Source organism: Peromyscus leucopus, chromosome 6, assembly GCF_004664715.2.
Source record: "Peromyscus leucopus breed LL Stock chromosome 6, UCI_PerLeu_2.1, whole genome shotgun sequence".
Classification (NCBI taxonomy): Eukaryota; Metazoa; Chordata; class Mammalia; order Rodentia; family Cricetidae; genus Peromyscus; species Peromyscus leucopus.
Window position 1 is genome coordinate 95652761 of NC_051068.1, and position 17567 is coordinate 95670327.

General features: G+C 39.6%; 1 protein-coding gene and 1 long non-coding RNA gene across 2 annotated transcripts in view; one reads left to right on the forward strand and one right to left on the reverse strand.

The window, feature by feature from the left end:
* The window catches only part of LOC114701376, a 57734-nt gene that overhangs the window by 34463 nt on the left and 5704 nt on the right, over positions 1-17567 (reverse strand). The gene's annotated exons all lie outside the window — the stretch shown is intronic.
* Positions 1367-9070, forward strand: LOC119088219 (fatty acid-binding protein, intestinal-like). Its single transcript, XM_037207050.1, has 4 exons — positions 1367-1556; positions 5600-5772; positions 7992-8099; positions 8797-9070. Exons 1-4 carry the CDS (start codon positions 1490-1492, stop codon positions 8845-8847), a joined length of 399 nt encoding a protein of 132 aa, XP_037062945.1. The 5' UTR covers positions 1367-1489; the 3' UTR covers positions 8848-9070.

Genomic DNA, 17567 nt, shown 5'->3' on the forward strand with positions numbered 1-17567 from the left:
GGGATATTGTCCTGCATTTTTCTATTGCTGTGAAGAGACACCATGACCACAGCAACTCTTATAAAGAAAACATTTAATTGGGGTGGCTTGCTTACAGGTTCAGGGGTTCAGTCCAGTATCATCATGGGGGTAAGCATGGCAGCATGCAGGTAGATGTGATGCTCCATACATCTGGATATGCAGGCCACAGGAATTTGACTGAGACAGTCAGCAGTGTCCTGAGCATTGGAAACCTCAAACCCCACCCCCATAGTCATACATTTCCTCCAACAAGGCCATACCCACTCTGACAAAGCCACACCTCTAACAGTGCACCCCCTATGATATTGTGGGGGCCAATTACATTCAAACTACCAGAGATATTTATACAAACCTCTGCTAACCCTAGATACAATACAAAAGGGCACATAAGAATGCATAATTTCAACTAATAAACATTGATCTGAGTATTTTACTGGAGGTTAACATGGGAGGAGGGACAGAGGAAAAGTAAATTTGATTATTCATATATTGAAATGTCATACTGAATTCTTTAATTTATATAATTTAATCATGGTAATAAAGAATAAAATGTTTAAAAAAATAAAGAACTGATATGCAAACATTGAAAACATAATCAGTGAAAAGATTCAAACATAAAAAGTACACCCATTATATAATTCTATTTGTAGGAAATGTCTATAGAGATAGAAAGTGGATGAGAACTTAAGGCTCTAAAAACGGGGAAATGAAAACCCACTGCTTAACGTGTGTGCAGTTTCTTTTCAGGGTAATGACACTATTCCAGAATACGGTAATGATGTATTTGGGCAAATAGTAATGTATTAAATTTTAGGTTAATTTCATCTGAAGTAATCTTAGAAACAAAGAAAAATGAAAGTACATTTTTAGTTCCAATAATCCTTCAAAGTTCAGCTTTTCAATTTTATTTCACATAGTCTCATATAGCAACTGCTACTGTGAAATGTTTGAGTTATTAAGTCTCATGTCCCTGTTGTTTGATGTATGTTACAAATTAAATTAACTGCTACATAGTGTGAACTTTTAACTTGTAAATGGAAAACTATCTTGAGATTGCTTTGTCTAATTCATTTTTGTTGTTTGGTTTTTGGCTGAAGTGGAACTCCCTATGTAGCCTTGGCTAGAACTGATAGAGCTCTGCCTGCCTCTGCCTCCCGAGGCTGGGACTAAAGGTGTGTGCTACCATCCCTGGACCTAGTTCTTGAAATAAAAACACCCACATGTGAAGTTGAAGACAAAGTAGGTATGATTATCAGATTTTAATTCGGTGGGATTTCAGACGTAGATTCAAAGAAAGTATGGAAAGGGAAACCAAAGGGGCGTGGCATGCTAAGAAGTCAGGCAATCTCTTGAACTTTAAACTTCCATATTACATTATGAATTGGTTCGAAGATAAGAAGTAGAATAAATTCTCTCTTGTGGACAGGACTGAATCTCTGCTTTTCCAGAGGCACACACAGTTGAGATCATGGCATTTGACGGCAGTTGGAAAGTAGACCGGAATGAGAACTATGATAAGATCATGGAGAAAATGGGTAAGGACTGGTTTCTACCTGGGCGGTTCATGTTTGCTTTCCTTTCTGTGTGTTAGGGAATGACTGGTGATGTGTAAGGCTCCAGGTGTGATTGTACAGAGTCTGGAAATCCATGTCCACACTTCCTGCTTTAGGAAGACATCTTGTCCCCTAGGGCAAGTGTTAGAGACCCTGGGTTTTCTTCCCTTTCCTGTTAATTGCACCTATGTAACTGAAAACTGACATGTTTGTGTTCATTAGAAGAAAGACATTTGTAGTGAGTTATGATAATTTCCAGAGTTTAAAATAACACTGGATTATAGGAGGTAAAGGAACAAAGAACTTTTCATAAGGTAAGAAAATAATTTCATCAAAACCCAGCTTGAATAAACGCTATGTAATTCTTTTCTCTTTGTTATGTAATGTTAGGAATAACCATAAAAAACTGTGTATTCTTTTTAGAGGTTTAATTTGACTATATTATATATGTCTACTGTATTCTGGCAACCTACACTAAAAATTGGGCAAAAAATATGTATCATTTCCCAAAACAAAATCTGCATAAATTATGTCTCATACTTCAGGGATTCTGAATTTAAGTTTATGAAATTTTTACATTCATATTATAATGAATTTAATTATAAAATCTCTAATTTTTCTAGCTTGGGGCAATCATAAATGCCACTAAAAATAAATATAATGTGCAACAAGCAAAGCATGGTGCTATATGCCTGTGATCTTAACACTTTGAGAGTGAAATGGGTAGATTTTGAATTAAAGGCTAGCCTGGCCTATGCAGGAAGTTTGGAGCCTTCCTGGGTTTTATACCAAGACCCAGTTTCAAACAACAACAACAAAATAAATAAATTCAATTTTGAAAGCAAAGTAGGGTTGAAATTAATAAATATCCAGAACTGAACTTGTATTTCTTTAATATATGAATACATCTCTTAATATTTCACTTGACATTACTGAAATTTGACTGAACTTTGAAGCAAAAAGTTTGTTAATCTTGTTAAAATGACACAGTTATGGCAGATAGCAATTGATAACTCAGATGTCAACCCACCAGACGAAGGGTTCTCTGATGAAGGAACCCTGTCAGGCAAGGCTTGCAGGGCCACCATCTCTGAACACCATGGTTCCTGTCTGTAATTTCATATGTGCAGAGACAGCTGTGGTATCTCCCCCATACCTGTACTAATTTTATATGACATATATGTGTAATCTCTTGATTGCATCTCAATCTTATGGGCACATATTTGTGGATGGACAGGAAGATGTGCAGCTGGAGTTTTCTCTCTGGGTCCTGCCAAGCCCTGGCAGTCCCTTAACCCACTTATAAAATAAACATACAGACGCTTATATTATTTAAACTGCTTGGCCATTAGCTCAAGCCTATCATTGTCTAGCTCTTACTCTTATATTCAGCCCATTTCTATTAATCTATATTTTGCCACGTGGCTCGTGGCTTACTGGTACCTTACATCTTCCTTGTCCTGGTGGCAGCTGCAGGCAGTCTCCCCCTTTCCTTCCTGTTCCCTCAATTCTCCTCTCTGTAAGTCCTGCCTATACTTCCTGTCTGACTATTGGCCAATCAGTGTTTTATTTATTAACACATTTGCCATACAGAACATCCCACAGCACTTCCCCCCCCCTTTTTTTTTAAAAAAAAGAAAGGTTTTAACTTTTACATAGTAAAATTACAGATAACAAAACAATTATCAAGCAAGAATCACAGTTATAATGTCTAGTCTATTTATAATAATTAGTCTATTTGGAAAAATTAAAGAAGATGTCTTATCTATCTTATATTTGTGAGTCTAAGGTTTTAGATCTAACTTATCTTTTATCATAACTAAGGAAAATTGAATCTAGTTTCAACTACATCAAAGACGTCAGAAGGATATACTACCTGAGAAATGGGAGAAGGATGCAAGCAACTTTCGGGAGTCTTGTAGGGTAGACAGAGACAGCTGGCAGCCTGGACAGTCATCCAAAGTTCTCTTGTAAAGTTAGGGCATCTGTCTTCAGCCATTTTTCTCTGTGTCCTGTAGAATGGCAGTTTCCTCTGTGAAGCAGGAACCTAAAGGACCATTTTGTCAAGCAAAGTTCAGTGATCACCTTTCCATGGGTCCTCCATGTCCAGTCAATCAAGCAGACCAGGCAAGAACAGTTTCTTGCCTAAATGGCTATTTTTGCCAAGGTGAAGATAAACTCCATATGGAGTGTCTTCGATGCCCATCCTGCTCTCTGAAGTAAATCAGTGCTGACAGGAGCAGACATGTCTTACTGTCCAGAAAGTCTAAATTTTTAAAAATATTTTAAATACCATATTCTGTAGGTCTCTGAAGTGTTTGAAGATTACCTGTCTATCTGGAATATATCTATGTATACCTAGAAAACTTAACATGGTACAAGTTTGACTATTATAGAAGAGTAATTATTAATTTGTATTTTTAATTATCCACTACAATCTAAATGAGTTACATAAACATAATACCTCAAATGACAATAGAAATATATATATACATTATAACAAAATTAAGTTTAAACTTGTATCAATAAACTAAAATCTATACCAATGTAAAACATTTTAAACGAGTTGTTGTTCTTTAAAAGTAGGTTCATTAATCTATCCTTTTATCCTATCATATCTAAGCTATCCCCTTTTCTTCTTTAGAAAGAGATTGTATTTATAATCAAGTGTTTTAAATAAAAATATTGGTTTTTCTCTGTCCCACACCAGAGGGCTCTTCTGATTTGGAACACAATTTTTTTTTTTTTTAGCAATATGTCAGGGTTTAGAGGGGGAGTGAGCCAATTCCATCTCCAAAGCCAGCTTGATATATTTGGGAATTTGGGCATAGCATCTCATACTACTTCCTGTTGGAGGGGGGCGCTGTATCTTATGGGGACACAAAGAAAATTTTAGGCTTATGAGGTAGTCTGTGAGGCTGTATTGTCTAAGCCAGTTGCCTTAAGCTGTTTAATTTTGATGAATAGAAATATACTAAAATATGCTTCATAACTAGATCAACATATTGTTCCATGTGGACTGTAGGACACTTAGAAGACTGTTCTCTATAATTAGTCTTAATGACAGGGCAATTTGGCCAGGTGAAGTGTCCTTGTGGACAGATTACAAGCAAGACTTTCACAGGTTTTACTACTCAGTGGCAGAATTACAGGTGTCTGGCCTTGATGAATCAAAGTCTTTCAGAGATTAATAGTGACCTGGGGTGGAATTGCAGGTGTCTGGCCTTGTTGAATCAAAGTCCTTCAGAGATTTATAGTGCCTAAATTGCCTACACTTCCTCTGCTAGCCCTGCCGATATTGAGACTTGCAGCACCTCCCTGTTCTGATTCTAAAAGCAATTAATATTCAGTATTTACTTCCACATCAGTTTTTGATGCAAGATTTAAGCCCAGTTTACTAACTCTTTACTTTCAGTCATGAATTTTATGTAAACAACAGCCAATTAACCAGTTTATTAATCAAACCTAGTCCAGAAGGGATTCAGCTATATGCTCAGTTACTGTGGGAAGATGCTCCACAGCTGGCCAGAGCTACGGGATGATTGCCCAGTCTCTCAGGCTTGAACAAAAAAGTTATGAGGTCTCTTCTCTATATTCTGAGACTGCAGTAGGGCAGAAAATGTGTTTTTAGATATGAGATGTCCCTTGGAACTTTACAAGTGCAGCTTTTGCCAGCCACTAATTAAAGCTGACAAGTTATTGCTACATGCGACTCTTACCATATCTACAAAAAAATTCTTGTGACCAAGAGAATTAACCTTGTTAACTTTTTTATATGAATGAATATACATATATATATGTGTATATATATATATATATATATATATATATATATATATATTTGGAAATTTGTAATATCCTGAAGAACAAAGAGCATTTGCCCGTACAGATTGTGTATGAAGATATTATAGAAATCTTTCTATCTCTGCTCTTGAAAAGTCTTTCTCTGAGTAACCCTGGGTAGTGGTTCTGAGGGCTGGACCTGCAGACTGCTAACATGCTCCCTGCAATCTCTCCTCTTGCAGGCATTAATGTGCTGAAAAGGAAGGTCGCAGCTCATGACAATTTGAAATTGACCATCAGGCAAGAAGGGAATAAATTCACTATTAAAGAATCTTGCAGGATTCGAACCATTGACGTTGTGTTTGAACTCGGTGTCAACTTTAACTATACTCTAGCAGATGGAACAGAACTCAGTGTAAGACTTTTTTTTTTTTTATAAGCAATGCATTTGTCATTTTTTACAAATACAAAGTAGTTTATCTTATGGAATGGTTCAACTAATGCAACACTCCTTCATTTACTGAAGAGGCCAAATGTGGTCTGTTCATATTTTATTTTACACACATTATTGTTAAAATGTTTAACTATAATATTTTATTATGATATGCATCTGTGAAAATGCTGTGCTGAACAATAAGATTCATAATAATCCTCTTAGATGGACTGAGTACAGGGATAGTCACAAAGAAATATAAAGTTCTGTATTTTCAACTCTTCATGCTACAGACCACAAGCTTTCAGTGATTATGATATTCAGACACAATAACTGTTTATAAATGTATTTGGACAATAAACCAAAAAGCCAAAAATGTAACTGAATCAGGAGAGTGTAGCAAGCACAAAACCTTGGGTTATGTTTCTAGCATTGTATAAAACCTAGGCATGGTCACACATGCCCATAATTCCAGGACTTGGGAACTGGAGTCAGTAGGATCATAAAGTCAAGCTTTTCCTCATATACAGAGTACATTTGAGGGTAGCCTGGGCTACATGAGAGCTCATCTCAATAAACATTGATTAAAAAAATTAATGAGCCGGGCAGTGACGGCGCATGCCTTTAATCCCAGCACTCAGGAGGCAGAGGCAGGTGGATCTCTGTGAGTTCGAGGTCTGCCTGGGCTACCAAGTGAGTTCCAGGGAAGGCACAATGCTAGACAGAGAAACTCTGTCTCGAAAAACCAATAATAATAATAATAATAATAATAATAATAATAACAATAATAATAATAAATTAATGAATGGGTGAGTAGCCAAATGTGAAAGTCTAATTCATGGTAGGTCATTAAGAATGTTCCTTTCGCTAAACATTATGTGGAGCTCAGGGAATTCTGCACAAGAGGGGGAAGGAGAGTAGGAGCCAGAGGGGTCAAGGACACCACAAGAAAACTCACAGAATCAACTAACCTTGCCTCACAGGGGCTTACAGAGACAGAACTAAGCAGGGAGCTTGTGTGGAACTGACCTCGGCCCTCTGCATATATGTGACAGTTGTGTAGCTTTGTCTTCTTGTGGGACTCCTAACAGTGGGGCAGGGGCTGTCTCCAGCTCTTTTGCCTGCTCTTGGGACTCTTTTCCTTGTACTGGGTTGTCTTATCCAACCTAATAAGAGGGGAGCTGCCTAGTCTTACTGCAACTTGATACGCCATGTTTGGTTGATATCAATGGTAGGCTGCCCTTTTCTGAATAGAAATGGAGGAGGAGTGGATAGGGGAGGGGAGGTGGACTGGGAAGAGAGGAGGGAAGGGAATCTTAGGTCAGAATGTTAAAAAAAAAAAAATGTACCTTTCACTGGATGTTGGTGGCACAGCCATGAATCCCAGCACTTGGGAGGCAGAGGCAGGTGGATCTCTGAGTTTGAGGGCAGCCTGGGCTACAGAGTGAGTTTCAGGATGGCCAGGGCTGTTACATAGAGAAGCCCTGTCTCAAAAAAGTGAAAGAAAAAAAGGGTCTTTTTTTTTTGCCTCAGAGTTTTTTCTAGTCAAGTATGTTTGCAGTGACACGTGTGTGTGTGTGTGTGTGTGTGTGTGTGTGTGTGTGTGTGTGTGTGTGCGCCCATGCCCAAGTGCACATGGAGAGGCCAGAGGAGGACATCAAGTGCCCCGCTCCACTGCTGTGCATCTTACCCCCTTGAAACAGGGTATCTCACTGAACCTGGAGGGAGGCTGGCGGTCACAAAGCCCCATGAGCCTCTGGTCTCTACAGCATCAGTGTCACGGGCATTTGTGAGCACACCTGGCTTTTCACATGGATTCTGGGGACTTGAATTCAGGTCCTCAGGCTTGTGCTGTCAGTTCTCTCCTCACCCTGCCATGACAGTCTAACTGCTGAGTATTTTATCACTAATGTCATTACTACTCCTCTGCAGTAGAATTCAGCCTATAGCAATTGTCAGTGGAGTGGTGCCTAGTAGTTCCCAGTACAGCCTGGACTCCCACAGCTCATGTCCAATCTCTTTCTGACTTTCGAGGAATCGCTCTGTCATTTCACAGTCTCTGTAGATGTAAAATGGAGGAAATTTGTTACTTCATAGAGTGCATAGGGTCACTGAGTGAAGAAGATGTGGGTCTGTAAAACTGGAAATCGTGTTAGAGACATGCAAGACCATAAAAATGCTGCCTTATTATTGTGATGCAGGGTTCCGTGAGCCTTGAGGGAAATAAACTTATTGGAAAATTCAAACGCGTAGACAATGGAAAAGATCTGATTGTTGTCCGAGAAATTTCTGGTGATGAACTAATCCTGGTAAGTTGTAAGAAAGATTTATAACTACATGTCAAATGCAAAAATGATTATGAACAAGAATTTTGTCACTGCTCAGTAGTTTGAAAGAAAATGGTCCCATATGGAGTGACACTATTAGGGTTAGGGCTTTGCTGGAGTATGTATGACCTTGTTGGAGGAAGTGTGTCAAATGGGGGTGGGTTTGAGGTCTCCTATGCTCCAGCTATGCCCAGTGTGGTACAGAGTCCACTTCTGCTGCCTAAGGATCAAGATGTAGAACTCTCAACTATTCCCCAGCACCATGTCTGCCTGTATGCTGCCAAATCTCACCATGATGATAGTGGAAACTCTGAAACTGCAAGCTAGCCACAATTAAATGTTTTCCTTCATAAGAGTTGCCATGGTCATGGTGTCTCTTGACAGCAATAAAACCCTAAGACACAGCTTTAATAAGTAAACTGTTCCTTATTTCATATCTGTTTGTGACATTTATTGAGGAGAATAAACATCATATATACATAAATTAATTCCTGTTCTAACAAAAAAGACATAAATATCTACAACCCAAAATGTAATTTAATGGTTCTGTCCTATAGTTTCATAAACTGCTTCTATCAAATATAAGGACATGGTAAGAGAGCCTCTAACATTATTATTTTTCTTAATTTAGGATTTTATATTAATGGCACTTTTTTTTATGTTTGTAAACATCTTTCAGACCTACATATATGAAGGAGTCGAAGCCAAGCGGATCTTTAAGAAGGAATAGGCAAGCTTCTTGGAGCCTAGAGCAACACTGAAGAGCTACACTGTTTTCAGACTTCTCTCTCCATCATGTCAATGCCAGGAAGATTCATCCTTTCATGAGCATTGCTAGATTTCCAGTCTTCTCATAGTCTAAAATGCAAAAGCATTAGCACTTCATTTGTTTTATGTTCCTTAAGATATACATGATCTGTTATTTTAAAAGAAAATAAATATCATTCTCACATTGCTTTGTAAGTAGTGTTTCCTTAAAAAAAAAAAAAGCGTTTTGGCACATGTATTGATGACTGTATTTTAAATATTTTATTTGTGTGTGGGTACTGAGTTGTAACTTTTCTGAACATTTTTGATTTGATACATCACACATAAAACATCTTGAGTGGCACCTCATTTGTAGCTTATAGATGTAACCAACCGTCTTATTAAATAAGAAACACAGAAACAATGTAAAAGAGAAAGCCGAGAGGTCAGAGCTCAGAGCTAAAATCTCACCCTTCCTCCTGCTGTCCCAGCTTCGCGAAAAGAGACCTACTTCCTGTCGGTTCATTTTTTTTATAGTATGTTGTTCTGCCTTCTCATTGGTTGTAAACCCAAACACATGACTGCCTCGTCACTGTCTGAATGTACAGCCCCCTAGGTCTTAAAGGCATATGTCTCCAATGCTGGCTGTATCCCTGAACACACAGAGATCTTATGGGATTAAAGGCGTGTGCCACCACCGCCACACTCTTGCTATGGCTCTAATAGCTCTGACCCCCAGACAACTTTATTTATTAACATACAATCAAAATAATAATTCAGTACAATTAGATTACCACCACAGTAGCTGATCCTGAAAAAATGTATAGGAGAGAATAATGTGTCCTTTATTCTACAGACACATTTCTTTCTTCCCTGGGCCTGTGTGGGAGACCTGCTCCCACTTTTACCCCAAGGTACTCTTGAGAAGGGAGAACTGAGAAATATTTAGATAGAAGGATAGAGGGGAGAGAGACAGATAGAAACACAGGATAGCTCGGGAGGTCCTGGATCCTTAGCCACTGCCCCCTCCAGTCTCTTAAAGGGTTTTTTAAAGGAATGCCAAGCGGCAGGGCAAAAGACCTCTGCTTGCTAGATGAAAGCACACCACATATCCAAGTGCAGACCCTTCCAAACACCTGGTAACCACAAACATGGTCAAGCAATCTAATGCAGCTCTGCTGGGTAGAGCAAGCTCAGATTTCACTAGGAAACCTTTGTGGACCTCCACAGGGCTGTGTATGAGTGACCCTTGCACTGGCTGATGAGATCTATTAGTTCTGGCCCAGTCTTAGGCTAACTAGTGTGAACTTGAGAAAGCCACTTCATCTCTTTGGGATGTAGTTTAGGCATCTTTAAAATCATCAGACTAGATTTCTAACAACAGTAACAACAGTCAAAAACTCTCCCTTTCTTTTTCTTTTTCTTATTAAGAAATTTCTATTCATTTTACATACCAACCACAGATGCCCCTCTTCTCTCTCCTACCACCCCACAACTTTCCCCCCAACCTATCCCGTATTTCCATCTTCTCCAAGGCAAGTTCTCCCATGGGAAGTCAGCAGAGTCTGGTACATTCAGTTGAGGCAGATCCAACCCCCTCCCCACTGCACCAAGGCTACACAAGGTGTCCCACCATAGACACTGGGCTCCAAAAAGCCCGCTCAATGCACCAGGGACAAATCCCAATCCCACTGCCTGCCCCCCCCCCCCCAAACAGTCCAAGCTAAACAACTGTATCACCTATCCAGAGGGCCTAGTCCAGTACCATGGGGGCTGCACAGCTACTGATACACAGTTCATGCATTTCCACTAGTTTGGCTGGCCATCTCTGTGCATTTTCCCATCATAATATTGGTGTCCCTTGCTCATAGAATCCTTCCTCTCTCTCTCATTGATTGGACTCCTGGAGCTCGGTCCAGCGCGCAGCCGTGGATCTCTGCATCTGCTTCCATCAGTTACTAGATGAAGGCTCTATGGTGACAGTTAGGGTAGTTACTATTCTGATTACCAGAGTAGGCCAGTTTAGGCACCCTCTAGACTATTGCTAGTAGTCTAAGGTGGGGTAATCCTTGTAGATTCCTGGGAACTTCCCAAGCACCCTGTTTCTCCCTATTCCCATGATGTCTTCGTTTATCATGGTATCTCTTTCCTTTCTCTCCCACTCTGTCCCTGTTCCAGCTCGAACTTCCTATTCCCTTATGTTCTCATTCCCCCACCTATGCCCTCCATTACCCCCCTCACGCCCAGTTTGCTCATGGATCTCATCTATTTCTCCTTCGCTGGGTGATCTATGTGTCCTTCTTAGGTTCTTCCTTGTTAGCTAGCTTCTCTGGAGCTGTGGGTTGTAGTCTGGTTATACTTTGCTTTACATCTAGTATCCACTCATGAGTGCGTACATATCATGTTTGTCTTTCTGAGTCTGGGTTACCTCACTCAGGCTGATATTTTCTAGTTCTATCCATTTGCCCCCAAATTCCATGATATCATTGATTTTACTGCTGAGTAGTACTCCACTATGTATATGTGCCTCATTTTCTTTATCCATTCTTCAGTTGAGGGGCATCTAAGTTGTTTCCAGGTTCTGGCTATTTTGAATAATGCTGCTATGAACATAGTTGAGCGTGTCCTTGTGGTATGATTGAGCATTTCTTGGGTATATGCCAAAGAGTGGTATAGCTGGGTCTTGAGGTAGATTGATTCCCAGTTTTCTGAGAAACCACCATACTGATTTCCAAAGTGGCTGTACAAGTTTGTACTCCCACCAACAGAGGAGGAGTGTCCCCCTTGCTCCAAATCCTCTCCAACCCAAGCTGTTATCGGTGTTTTTGATCATAGCCATTCTGACAGGTGTAAGATGGTATCTCAAAGTCATTTTGATTTGCATTTCCCTCATGGCTAAGGATGATGAGCAATTCCTTAATTGCCTTTTGGCCATTTGAGATTCTTCTGTTGAAAATTCTGTTTAGATCTGCACCCCATTTTTTAATTGGATTTTTCAGTATTTTGATGTCTAGTTTCTTGAATTCTTTCTATATTTTGGAGATCAGCCCTCTATCAGATATGGGGTTGGTAAAGATCTTTTCCCATTCTGTAGGCTGCTGTTTTGCCTTATTGATCATGTCCTTTGTCCTACAAAAGCTTCTCAGTTTCAGGAGGTCCCATTTATTGTTGCTCTAAGTGTCTGTGCTACTGGTGTTACATTTAGGAAGTGGTCTCCTGTGCCAATGAGTTCAAGACTGCTTTCTACTTTCTCTTCTATCAAGGTCAGTGTAACTGGATTTATGTTGAGGTCTTTGATCCACTTGGACTTGAGTTTTGTGCATGGTGATAGGTATCAATCTATTTGCAATCTTCTATACAGTGACATCCAGTTATTTGCCAACACCATTTGTTGAAGATTCTTTTTTTCCATTGTACAGTTTTGGCTTCTGTGTCAAAAATCAGGTGTTCATAGGTGTGCAGATTAATGTCAAGGTCTTGAATTTGATTCCATTGGTCCACATGTTGGTTTTTATGCCAATACCAAGCTGTTTTTTATTGCTATAGCTCTATAGTAGTGCTTGAGGTCAGAGATCATGATGCCTTCAGAAGTTGATTTATTGTACAGGATTCTTTTAGCTATTCTGGGTTTTTTTGTTTTTCCATATGAAGTTAAGTATTGTTCTTTCCAAGTGTGTGAAGAATTGTGTTGGGATTTTGATGGGGATTGCATTAAATCTGTAGATTGCTTTTGGTAAGATTGCCATTTTTACTATGTTAATCCTACCTATCCATGAGCATGGGTCTGAGATCTTTCCATTTTCTGATATCTTCTTCAATTTCTTTCTTCAGAGACTTGAAGTTCTTATCATACATGTGTAGCTAGAGTTTTCCTGCCTTGCCCATAGTTAGGACAAATCTCTGTCACCCACCAGTCCCATAGCCGCTCAGACCCAACCAAGTAAACACAGAGACTTACATTGCTTACAAACTGTATGGCCGTGGCAGGCTTCTTGCTAACTGCTCTTATAGCTTAAATTAATCCATTTCCATAAATCTATACCTTGCCACATGGCTCGTGGCTTACCGGTACTTTACATGCTGCTTGTCCTGGCAGGCAGATGGCAGGCAGTGACTCCTTCTGCCTTCCTGTTCCTTTATTTATTTCTCCTCTCTATTAGTTCCGCCTATACTTCCTGCCTAGCCACAGCCAATCAGGTTTTATTCATTGACCAATCAGAGCAACTTGACATACAGACCATCCCACAGCATACATGTCTTTCACTTGCTTAGTTAGAGTTGCCCCAAGGCATTTTATATTATTTGTGGCTATTGTAAAGGGTAATGTTTCTGATTTCTTTCTCAGCCCATTTATCATTTGTATATAGGAGGGCTACTGATTTTTTTGAGTTGATCTTGTATCCTGCTTCATTACTGAAGGAGTTTATCAGATGTAGGAGTTCCTTGATAGAACTTTTGGGGTCACTTATGTATACTATCATATCATCTGCAAATAGTGAAAGTTTGACTTCTTCCTTTCCAATTTGTATCCCCTTGATCTCCTGGTTGTCTTATTGCTCTAGCTAGAACTTCAAGTACTATATTGAATAAATACAGGGAGAGTGGACAGTCTTGCCTTGTTCCTGATTTTAGTGGGATTGCTTTGACTTCCTCTCCATTTAATTTGATGTTGGATGTCGGCTTGCTGTAGATTGTCTTTATCGTGATATTTTATTTGTGCTGAAATGTGATTTTATTTGTATGTTAATAAAGTTGCCTGGGGACCAGAGCTAAGAGCAAGCCATTAAGCAGAAGTCTGGTAGTGGTAGCACATGCTCTTATTCCCCAATCACATGGCAGGCAAAATCTGTGTGTTAAAGGACACAGCCAGCATGGTGACACACGCCTTTAATCCCAGTACCAACCATAGAGACCTGGAGGTCTGTGTAGAAGTCATGTGGTTGGGTTTAGAAGCAATGAGAAGGCAGAACAGAAAGGCAATAAAAAGACAGGACACAGGAAGAATGTCTCTCTCTCAGGGGAAGGACAGCAGCGAGTGGTAAGATAAGGTGGTCTTAGCTCTTGGCTACTGCTCCATCTCTGGGCTTTTAACTCTTTATTTGGCTCTGTGTTTCTTATTTAATAAGACCATTTAGAATTACATCTACAACCTTTATTACGTTTAGGTATGTTCCTTATATTCCTGATCTCTCTAGAACCTTTATCATGAAGGGGTGTTGGATTTTGTCAAAGGCTTTTTCAGCATCTAATGAGATGATCATATGTTTTTTTCTTTCAGTTTGTTTATATGGTTTATTACATTGACAGATTTTTGTATGTTGAACCATCTTTGCATCCCTGGGATGAAGCCTGCTTGGTCACGGTGGATAATTTTTTCATGTGTTCTTGGAGTAGGTTTGCCAATATTTTATTGAGTATTTTTGCATCAATGTTCATGAGGGAGATTGGTCTGTAATTCTCTTTCTTTGTTGCATCTTTGTGTGGTTTGGGTATCAGGGTAACTGTAGCCTCATTAAAAGAGTTTGGTAATATTCTTTCTGTTTCTATTGTGTGGAACAATTTGAATAGTATTGGAATTAAGGAAACATTCCAGAGGGTGTCTCAGTTCACCTGTCCTCACTGAGGATTCCACTAGAATACAGGGTTACAAAAGGCCCCCTGATAAAGAATCCAGATTACCAAGAATCAAAGAGGGAATGGAAAAATCTCAATGTGGTAGTCAATGTCTAGGACTGTGAGAAGGTGGAAGATTAGTAGAAATCAGAAGGTAAATGTTGTAGAATATTAATTATGTAAAGATGTGCTACATTGGTTTATGCTGCAGAATATTTAACTATGTAAAGGTGTGTTACATTTGTTATGCTACATTTGTTTAATGATGTGAGGATGAGTTACAGTTGTTTGTGCTGTATTTGTTTATTATGTAAAGATGTGCTGCATTTTTTTTTTTTTTTTTTACCTTGCCTGCCTAAGACACCTGATTGGTCTAATAAAAACTGAACAGACAATAGCTAGGCAGGAGAGGGATAGGCAGGGCTAGTGGACACAAAATAAGTAGGAGGAGAAATCTAGGCTTCATGAAAAGGGGAGAAGAACAAAGAGAATGTGGGAGAAAAAGAGGGCCATGCCTGGGACCATAAGACAGGCATCAGCCAGCCAGACATGGAGACATCACGAAAGTAAGATATCCAGAAAGAAAAGTAAAAAGCCCTGAGGCAAAACATAGATAAAGAGAAAGAGATTAAAATAAGAGCTAAGATAAGCTGAGCATTCATAACTAATCAGAATTCTCATGTCTTGAGTTGGGAGCTGGTTGGTGGCCCATAAAGAAAGCTTGCTACAGGGAGAGGCCTGAGTTCTCCTGAGTCTCAGCCCCATTTCAAGGCCATTACCCTCAAGTCTTGTTTCCAAACAATTCTAACACACACACACACACACACACACACACACACACACACACACACACACACGAGCGCGTGAGCGAACTCTCTTGCATGCTAATTCCCTTTGTGTTAAAGAACAGACCTCTTCTTGAACTTGAACTTAGAAAAACATATCTAGATAATATAACGATAGTATTTTGAACAAGGATATTGAAAAGCATGTGACACAGCATTTTCCTCTTATTAAATTATTTGAGCAGAAAGAATGATTGAGTGCAGTTCCACACTCCAGCCCAGATAAGTGTTTGCTCTGTGTGCTCCATAGCATAGCTTTTCACATTTTTTCTGTTTAGTTATTTTTCACACAATATATTTTGATGTCTTTCTACTTTCCCAACTACTCCCAGATCCTCTTCACCTCCCTACCCACCCAACTTTCTCTTTTAAAAAAATCCAAATGCCCTCCAATCCCCGCAAAACCACAGAACTAAAAATCAAAACAAGCAAAAGACCAATAAAAATCATCTTTAAAAACGTAAAAACAAAATAAAAATTACGCATACATATACACATACACAAAGCCCATTGAGTTTGTGTTGGCTAACCTCTCCTGGGCATGAGGTCTACTTTGGTGTGTGGTTGACATAAGCTTAAGACTCCATTGGAGAAAGCTGATTTCCCTTTGCCAGTGGGTATAAATTATCCTCCTTTATGGGGAGGACCCCATGTCCTCTTCTCTCAGTGCTGGGACTCTTCTGACTTGAACCTATGTAGGTGTTATGCATGCCATAATTTATAAGTTCAGATGTGTATCAGTCCCATTGAATCTAGAATTTTTCACCTCTTTGACTTTGATTCGCCCCTCCAAGTGTGGCCTGAAAATTCTTTTTTTATTAGTTCCTTTAATTTTTTGTACAATCAATTTTGACCATAATAACCCTTACCTAACTTCTCCCAGATCGAAGCCCTCTTCCCAACCTACCCAACTTTGTGTCCTCTTAGAAACAAAACAGAAAAGAATACAGAGTCCAATTTGTGATGTCCATTTATTCTTGGATATGTGGCTTTCCACTGGAGCATGATTGACCTACCAGTGGTAACATTCCTAAAGTGACTTTCTTCCTTCCAAGAGCTATCAGGTGACTTTAGTTCCTTAGCTGCAGATGGGACTTAATGCTCACCTCCCTCTCCAGGCTGGGATTTGTTCTGAACCATCACATAAAATGAAATAAAATTTTTAAAAAGAAAAATAAGTGAAGCAACTTGTATCATAAACTTGTTTTATTACATACTGATGATTTTTAAGTGGCACTCTTACTCTATGAGGAAAAGTCATGAAACACAACAGAATCCACTAACAAGAGTTTTATTAAGACGAGGAGAAAAGGATAGAAGTGATCAGGCCTGCTGAAAGGACACGTGTGTGAAGGGGACGGTGGAATATGGGGGCTATCTTTTAAAGGCCAAGTTGCACCTGCGCACATGGGCCCACGTGGCTATTATACGAATGTGCATAGATCACATGGCTGTGCCACGCTTACACAACCACGCAACCACGGGGTCATGGGTTACACAGAACATATGACCTGGAAATGACTAGGTAGAAATGACTAAGTGTCCCCAGGCATGCACAACCATGGGGGCATGGTTGGAATTCCTATTACATAGCTCTACACCTCCTACCCTGCATAGACAGTATCAGTCAAGATATTAATATTTCAGAGAACCTAGAACCTCACTCAGTGTAACATTAGGATAGTTTTAAAATTGTCACGAGCCCATGACTCTAATAACCCTCTAACTGATACTGTACACAGCAGACTGAGAACAGCTCATTCCCTTACTTCTTTTAGATGATTGTGCAAATGTCATCTACGTGGTACCCTTTCACCTCTGTAAGTGTGTCTCAAAGACAAACAGCTCTACTGCCCACATGGCACGGAGGCACAGATTAATGTATCTCTCAACCCTCTTCAGAAAAAATTGCAGTAGACAGTGACCCACAAACTGGCCAAGGTGCATAGAATAAAGGCCTGCTGAGTGCTGTGTCCTAAATGAAACATCTGTGCTGCACCCTCTCTTCCAAGGGGCATGGATCATTGCTGAAGAGGGGTAGAGGTGGTCCTGGGTGATCCAAAAAAAGTAGTCTGAACAAGCCAAGGGGAGCCAGCCTTTAAGTAGCTTCTCATTCAGTTCCTGTCTCTAGGCTCCTGTCTTGGTTTCCCTCAATAGACCCAGGATATTTAGGCTAAATAAACTCTTCCCTGTTCAAGTTGCTTTTGGTCATGGTATTTATCCCAGCAATAGAAACCTAAGTAAG

Coding starts and splice junctions, on each gene's coding strand:
- LOC119088219 (XM_037207050.1), top strand. CDS start 1,490: ATGGCATTTGACGGCAGTTGGAAAGTAGACCGGAATGAGAACTATGAT. Junction 1,557..5,599: donor TAAGATCATGGAGAAAATGG/GTAAGGACTGGT, acceptor CTCCTCTTGCAG/GCATTAATGTGCTGAAAAGG. Junction 5,773..7,991: donor CAGATGGAACAGAACTCAGT/GTAAGACTTTTT, acceptor ATTGTGATGCAG/GGTTCCGTGAGCCTTGAGGG.